At 45.1% G+C, this 8,635-nt stretch overlaps 1 protein-coding gene across 1 annotated transcript; it reads left to right on the forward strand.

Annotated features, from left to right (window-relative positions):
- Positions 1 to 698: 698 nt before the first annotated feature.
- On the forward strand, positions 699 to 5,471 carry LOC129324440 (ferritin heavy chain). The gene is made up of 4 exons (XM_054971697.1): positions 699 to 946; positions 2,892 to 3,038; positions 4,212 to 4,337; positions 5,159 to 5,471. The coding sequence occupies exons 1-4, from the start codon at positions 836 to 838 to the stop codon at positions 5,321 to 5,323; spliced, it is 549 nt and encodes a 182-aa protein (XP_054827672.1). The 5' UTR covers positions 699 to 835; the 3' UTR covers positions 5,324 to 5,471.
- The last annotated feature ends 3,164 nt before the right edge of the window (positions 5,472 to 8,635 follow it).

Genomic DNA, 8,635 nt, shown 5'->3' on the forward strand with positions numbered 1-8,635 from the left:
CACTTGAGACATGGAATTACTTGACGCAACACACTGATCTCTTAATTAAGTAACGTCGTTTGGGGCCTAATTTTAGTTGGTATAAGAGCAAGCTTTTGAAATAAAAATGTGGGCAATGTGGACAAAACTTATCCTCCCCCCCCCCCCCGCCCAAGCTAAGTGGAATGTCACAAATAGGATGCTTTGATTAGCCGACGTTCGTCTTTACATCTTCTCACCATGAAGAGCCGGGTTTTTTTCCCCGGTGGAAGACGAGAAGAAACACTCCCTTTCTCTCTTGTATTCTCTATTCTATTATATTTTAAATCAATCTATTATGGTTTTAACTGTGTAAATTAACTTTAATGTGTTTTAATATGCTGTAATCCACCCTGAGCCCTTCGTGGGGAGGGCGGAATATAAATAAATAAATATTGTCAAGATTGGGATGCCAGAATTTCCTCATTTTAGAAAATCGCTCGTATTTTAAGAAGCTTCCTTGTGCTTGAAATACGAATGACGCTTCAGCCACAACCTCTTCAGTTCCGTCTCTCCCCGACGAGCAGCGAAGTGCAGCAACAAAGGAAAAACCGCTGAGTCATGCTTAGTCTTTGTGAGGGAGGGGCCAAAACGAGGGCGCCCTCCCTTCTGCGCGTTGAAGGGCGTGGCTTGCCCTCTCTGATTATGACGTAACCTCGCGGTATATAAAAGCGGCGCGTATAGCGGCTGCGTTTAGAACGACCTGCGAGATCGAGTAGCGGAGGTTCCTGCTTCAACAGTGATTGGACGGAACTCCCTGCTCGGACCCGCCGCCTCCGCCCAGTAGTCGCACCGCCACTCGCACAGCCGCGCTGCCATGGCTTCGTCTCCTTCCCAGGTGCGCCAGAACTACCATCAGGACTGCGAAGCGGCCATCAACCGGCAGATCAACCTGGAGCTTTACGCGTCCTACGTGTACCTCAGCATGGTGAGCGCCGACTCTAGCTCGGAGGGTCAGGAGGAGGGAAGTCGCCGCGGTGCGGCGCAGCGTTGGCTGTCGACGGAGAATACGGGTGCGCCGGCGGGGCAGAGACCGCAGCCTGCCCTCGGTGTTTGTGCACCTGCTTCGGCGTGCCCTTGAGGGGTGAGGCCTGCCTGCTGTGGGCGGTGCCTCCGTTCTGGATTCTCTCCCTGCAGGGCATGCGGAGGGAGGAGTCCCCGGGTGCCTGGATCGGGATAAACAATCTCGCTCCTCTGGGCCCCTGACGCTGGCTGGGCCTGCAGCGCTTCCAGCGCTCCTCTAAGTCTTGTCGGCCCGGTCCAGGGGCAGGTTTGGCAGGGAGCGACCATGGAAACAGGCCGACGGCCCCGCTGTACCGCTCCGGCCGCCTGGCAAGAAAATGCCGGCCTGGGTCGGTCCAGCGAGGGCTCCTTCGTCTCAGTCGTTCCTTGTGGTCAGCAGGCGCGACAGCAGCCCGAGGGAGACGTGGGCCATTCATGTGCCTCCCCCTTCAGGCAGCGGCTTCTCCTTAAGCGCCCTGGGGCTCGCAGCGTCTGTTGAGCTGTTGCGCCACAGGCGAAGAGCCCCTCTCGGCGGATCCCTTCGGATCGCGGGGGCATTGGAGTGACGCAACCGAGCGAGCTTCGTTGCAACGGGCGGGCAGAAGGGGAGCTTACTGGCCCGCCGGGAGGCAGCATGGGGTGGGGCTCCGGCTTGCGAAATAAGCGGTGTTTGGGTGCAAAGTCTCCAGTAAAGGACGTTTGTGCTTCAGTTGACCTTTGGATCTGAGATAATATTTGTTTGTATCAATTTGGACGGGGGAATCCGACGTATTGGTAAAAGATATTCTTAATTCCTCTTGTTTTCAGCCAGTAGGTAACTTGGGGGTGTGGTGGGTGTACTGTCAACTGGCATCATCAATAGACCTATCCCGCTGGAGAGCAGCATGGAGTTAAGGGGGTGGGTGCAGGCAGCTTTGGCTCCTTTCAGACAACTGTATCCAATGATTAGCTTGTGGGAAGGTTTGCTTCTTAACATACTCTCTCCAAAAAATAAGCAGTATGCAGTGGAGTTTACTTAAGATTATAGTCTGAATTTCTTTTAGATGGGTGAGATGATAGTTCTGGGCACATTCAGTTAGTCCACATTGAATAATTTTGGTGAAAGTCTGCTTACTTATTTAAAATATGCCTTGTTTAATTTTTAAACATTAGTTTGTGAAATCCAGGAGTCTATTGTTAAAGGACCCTCAACTCTGTTCTGGAATGTTAATCAGTATGTACTGGATTTGAAGGAAGGCACATATACATTGGGCTATAAAAACTTAATGTTACATCTGTAAAATAAATTACATTCTTAAAACTGCTGGTGTGGGGAGAGAATGGTGCTAAGAGCTTTTGGTTGCTAACGAAAGAGGATTTTCCACACCATGATAATCTTGATTTTTTAATTTCACAGAGTTTAAAATGTATGCTAGGTGGGATTGGGCTAGAATAGAGAAATTGCTGGTTAGTAAAAATTAGCTTAATGGCTACTTGGGCAGGGGGGCGGGCGCTTCCAAGCCATTCTGGTGTTGCCTTTTGATACTAGGAAATGAGTTGTTGAATTCCCAAGAGTTCCATGAAGGGGCCAACATGAGTTGTGTGCAAATAAGTTAACTTGGTGTGGGATCTGTGGGGAATTGGATTGTAGCAAAGAATCAGATGTATCATTGGATGTGACACTACAGTGCTTGTCAGTCTTGTACATTATATCTTAAGCTAGTTATTGTGAACCCTGACAGCCAGGCTTGGGAATGATCAAGCAGTCAGTCTTAATCAGTAGCAGCAAACTTCTGCTTGTTCATTCCACGACAAAGTTAGAAACAGCCAGCTGAAATATTGGCCTCTGGACAGTCCTTGTCATTCAAAAATTTTGGATTTTTTCCCCTCAGTCCTACTACTTTGACCGTGATGATGTGGCTCTGAAGAACTTTGCCAAGTACTTCTTGCACCAGTCCCGGGAGGAACGAGAGCATGCAGAAAAGCTTATGAAGCTGCAGAACCAGAGGGGTGGTCGGATTTTCCTCCAGGACATCAAGGTCAGTTGTACTGTGGAAGACTCAAAAGTGAAGATGGTGGGGTGGGACTGGGCTGTATTTTTTTAGTTTTATCCTCCCCCTTTCTTCCTAATGAGATTTCAGGTGGTTCCCCCTGCATAAACAAAACTATTATGTTAGAGAGGAGGGCTAAGCCAGAACCTTCCCTCACACTTAGTTGCCACAAACATGCAAGGACCTCTTATATATGGACAGCATGTACATACATGCACTCCCATGGTACAATTCAGTAGTAATCATGTGCCTTAACTTCAAGGCAGTGGTTTTCAAACTCTATTCCAGGGAGCCCTGGGGTTCATTGTGAGCAGGGGAATCTCTTTATGAAAACAGCAGTGAGGGATAAGCTTGTCAGCCATTGCTGCTCTACAGTTGTGCATAGTAAAAAAAGTGTTTAGGATAGACTTGGTTCATGTGGAGCCACCGTGAGACTCGATGGGCTTAACCTGTGAATTGTGTGCAACCTAGAGGTTCTCCAGAAGGATGGTTGTTGGGGGTTTTCCGGGCTGTATTGCCGTGGTCTTGGCATTGTAGTTCCTGACGTTTCGCCAGCAGCTGTGGCTGGCATCTTCAGAGGTGTAGCACCAAAAGACAGAGATCTCTCAGTGTTGGACAGTGTTGGACACTGAGAGATCTCTGTCTTTTGGTGCTACACCTCTGAAGATGCCAGCCACAGCTGCTGGCGAAACGTCAGGAACTACAATGCCAAGACCACGGCAATACAGCCCGGAAAACCCCCAACAACCATCGTTCTCTGGCCGTGAAAGCCTTCGACAATACATCGTTCTCCAGAAGCTTTGCAAATTTGAAAGGGTTTCCTTGGCTAAGTTAGTGCTTAAGTGACAAATACTGGCCCTTCAAAAGCTGTGGTGCAGTAAAAACACAGTGTGAGAATTTGGCTGTCATTGAAACTATAGCTTTTACTGAACCTTTAGTGATTGTGCTTATAAGCTGGGACACTTGCTTAAACTGAAGTAGGCGGCATTGCATGTAACTTTAGCATCATCCTAAGTGATGCTAATTAAGTGAGCGTCTCCATGTCACAGCAAAAATTCTGAATACCGTGGGTGCAGAAATTGAAAGTTAAAGCCATTCTATTTTGTTGGGAGTATCTGGTTTGATCTCCAGTGTGAAAAGGACTACTTTCGCTTCTATTAGAAACCAGATCGTGATGACTGGGAGAGTGGGCTGACGGCAATGGAGTGTGCTTTGCACTTGGAGAAGAATGTGAACCAGTCTCTGTTGGAACTGCACAAACTGGCAACTGACAAAATTGATCCCCATGTAAGTTGCAGCTAATGAGAATACCATGCGCAAGTGGAGCATGGTATTCAGACCAACTGGTTTGCACTATATTACTGTGAATGGGGCACTAGCAATTCTGATGCTGCCTTTTTAAAAAAAAAACCAGGAATGTAGTTGGGCAAGGTGAGTTCAAAAATAGATTTGCACGCAGTAGTAGTAGGAACTGTTAATAAAATGGGAGCCAGTAAATAATTCGGATGGGGTTCCAGATATGTTGGTAGAGAGTAGAATCCCATCTTTTTAAGCAATGAAAGGCACTTTAAAAATAAGTATATTCTTAATGGTTCCAAAAATACATTTGAAAATATAAGCAGTACCTGCTGAACTTTCGATGCAGATGTTGAATAAGATTATTCAGTTAGTTACGGCTCCAGTTTTTATGTGCCATTCATAATTAACCAGAATTGTAGATGGTAACTAATTATAAAGTAAACTATACAAACCAAAATAAGAATTTGTATAACTAATGCATGTAACAAGATGCATTTTTATTGCTGCGGAACTTGGACTGCTTGACTATAGAGCCCTGTAGCACAAGTTATGCACAGGCCACGAGGTCAAAGATAATATCCTTGTACTTCCTTAAACGCTCCTATTAGTGTTTATAAAACAAAATATTACTATGAGAGGAAATATGAGGACTAGAATGCAGAGAAGCATAACTGAGTTGAAAACCAAGACTAATGTCACACTGTTTCTTTGGATCACCATATTCTTGCATGGGACCTTGAGGGCATGTTTGGCTTTCTGTTAGGTGGGTGGGTGCTTCTGTTTTAACACAACTCCTTTTCCCCTTCCAGTTATGTGACTTCATTGAAACACACTATCTGGACGAGCAGGTCAAATCTATCAAAGAGTTGGGTGATCATGTGACTAATCTGCGCAAGATGGGGGCACCAAAATCTGGAATGGCAGAATACCTATTTGACAAACACACCTTGGGAGAAAGTGACAATGAGAACTAGAAGCCTGCCATTAATGCCTCACTGGGACTTGAGCTTTTTGTTTGACCATGCATGTTTCTTTGGTTTATCCCTAACACTGTCCATTACTGGAAAATAAATCAATTTTATTGTGTTGTACCTCATGCCCAATAAACTGACTTGGTTCCAAGTGGTTTCAGTTGTGTTGTCATGTATAGGAAGTCACAAGCCAGTGAAATATATCAAGTACAGGAAAGTATCCTAAAGTTATCTTCTAAATCTCCATCTCTCTCCAGTAACTTCATTAGGGGTATTGACTGACATACTCAACAGCTTCCCCACCTTCTGCCACTAACAGCTAGCAAGGAGTTGGTGAGGCTGCATTTTAACTTCCCATGCCCAGACTGTGCAATACTAATGTCAGAGTACCATGTTCTCCCACCTAAAGCATTCACTGTTCTGAAGTAAATGTTCCAAGTGCCATTGTAGATCAATAATCCTACTATAGGTAAAGGTAGTCCCGTGTACAAGCACAGATTCATTACTGACCCTGGGGGTGGGGTGGGGATGTTGCATCACGATGTTTTCTTAGCAGACTTTTTACGCGGTGGTTTGCTATTGCCTTGCCCAGTCACCTACACTTTACCCCAAGGAAAATGGGTACTCATTTTACCGACCTCGGAAGGATGGAAGGCTGAGTCAACCTTGAACCGGCTACCTGAACCTGGTTTCCGCCAGGATCGAACTCGGGCCGCGAGCAGAGCTTGGGCTTCAGTACTGCCGCTTACTGTGCCATGGGGCTCTGGTAATCCTACCATAAAATTTTAGGTGGGTAGCCATGTTGGTCTGTAGTAGAACTTGTGCTCTGAAAATCATCTTGGTCTCTAAGGTGTCACGACTCAAACCCAGCGTATAATTTTCAAGTGCATTAAGACACTGCAGGGTGTGATCTGTTTCAGTAAATTTGCTATTTTATGGTGTTCAAAGACTATTCTTGCTGCAATAAGCTGGACGTGGTTATGCTTCTGGAAATTTTAAAAGCAGCTGCACCTACATATGCATGGGAAGTTGTCAGACCATTGGTCTATCTAGATAACTCTCCCTACTTACCCTGGAAAGCCACTGCAGTCTTAACAGTTTAAGGTCTCCACATCTACTACCTGACCTTTTCAAGTGGAGATGCTACGGACTGAACCTGGGATTTTCTGCTAGCAATACAGATGGTGGTCTACTGTGTTACATGACTCTGGTTAACAGAGTTGTGATTATTGATTCCATAATTCCCATGTTGCTTTAGACTGGCACTTTAAGCTTTGGAATGCCGGTGAAAAGTGAACCAAATCTCAGGCTACTGTAGACGTCAGAAAACTAAGTTTGTCAATTACTACTGTATCTTTCCTATTACTGGTTTTGATGACACTTATGCCAAGCTTTATTAATCTGTTTGCTTGAGCATATAGATGTCAGCAATTTTAAGCCCTGGTGTCTTCCAGTACACTCAGTCATGGTTTGGGAAGCCCCAAGACTTAACTGGTTACAGTGGAAATAACAGCTGTAGCACAGTACGTTTTAAACTTATTGGAAGGGCTAGAGATGGTGTTTCTAAAGTGGAAGTTTATATTCTTTGGGTCAGGTCAAATCTATGTCAAATGTGCACAGTCCTGCTTCCTATTTGCATCCCAAATTTGTGGATGAAAACCATACCACCTATTGTAGTAAAAATAATATTATTAAGCTTATAGTAGAAATTTTAAGGTGCTAATTTAATAACCAAAAAAGTTGCAGATTCTTTTTATCAAGGGGATTTCCTCCTTTTTGAACACTGACTTGAAATGGACTTGTGTTATAACTTCTGGTAAGCCAGATGGTGAGGGAGTGGCAGCAGAGAAGTGAAAACAGCCACAGTTCTCGTGACATGTGAGGTTTACAGTATGGAGGAAAAAACGTTAGTTGCAGATACACTACTCAAATTGTAATGGTATTTTTCATAACTACTTGAATGTAATTTTGGCAATTAAAAGCTTTTCCTGGGCAGGCAGCCTGTATTTAGGCCTATCGATTACTGAAGGTGTTATGGATAGTACACACAGTCCATTTAATTTTACTTGGTAAAACAGGTAGGGGGGGTCATCTCTGTTATTTTGCTGATACTATTTAAGTAATTAGGAAGTGAAATGTTTTCTTCATGGATGGCTTCACATGTCACTTGCTTTTTAGAAACGGATTGTAGACCACTGTGCATGAGCACATTAAATGCATGGCTTTTTATTGTTTAGTGGAGGGTTAGTGTACAAGATCAGGCCTCTTGACGGTGTAAGAAAGCTGTTCTAATAATCTGTGCTTCAACTCACTGAATGCAACTGCTTGTTGGGCAGGAGGTTACTAAACCCTGGGTCCAAATTTTAATTATTTAACTTCCTTCATACCCTGCCATTCTCTTGAATGGCGACCTGAAGTGGCTTACATTGTTCTGCTGTGCTGTGTGTCTCATTTTCTAGATACAGTTATAGTTGTAGCGCAGGGTTTCTCAAACATTTATTTACTTCATGTATAGGCCACTCCCCCCCCCCTTCCCCAGGCAATTTCTTCATTCTCCTCTTTTCCATTTTATCCTCGCCCAGAGCTCAGTTTTTTTGAGAGTAAAACTGGAGGCACGTGTCACTTTTAGACTCCAGAAGAGCCAGTTTGGTGCAGTGGTTAAGAGGGTGGGACTCTAATCTGGAGAGCCGGGTTTGATTCCCCACTCCCCCACTAGAAGCCAGCTGGGTGACCTTGGGTCAGTCACAGCTTCCAGGAGCTCTCTCAGCCCCACCCACCTCACAGGGTGTTTGTTGTTGTGGGGATAATAATGACATACTTTGTAAACCGCTCTGAATGGGTGTTAAGTTGTCCTGAAGGGCAGTATATAAATTGAATGTTGTTGTTATTAAATTAAAGTGTGTCTGCTGTATTCCCAGGGCAGTGGGTAGGCATCCTTGCTGCAGGGTAGCCAAGTCAAAACTGCCTACTAGTATTCTTCCCTCTTGTTACCCAGTCCATCTTTCAGCCCAGAGATGAGACTGCTTTGGGGGCCAACAGTGATGCTTCTGGGATCTCCCCACCCCCCACCCCATCTTTTGGCAGCTGGTGAGAGTGCTGCATGGATCCTCCTTGCTGTGCAGAGCAGAGAACCGTGAACCAATCAAACCTGGTGGTTTTTCAAGGAACATTTTAGCCATTCCTGGACCACATAGCTTGAGAATCACTGCCATAGAGAGTCTCTGTACCGTAGATACTGAAGACCTGATGTACTTTTGACACTGATAAAACTCACACGGATGTTTCCTGTAACTTGTCAACTGATTCAGGCAACAT

The sequence above is a fragment of the Eublepharis macularius genome, chromosome 2 (genome assembly GCF_028583425.1).
Source record: "Eublepharis macularius isolate TG4126 chromosome 2, MPM_Emac_v1.0, whole genome shotgun sequence".
NCBI lineage: Eukaryota > Metazoa > Chordata > Lepidosauria > Squamata > Eublepharidae > Eublepharis > Eublepharis macularius.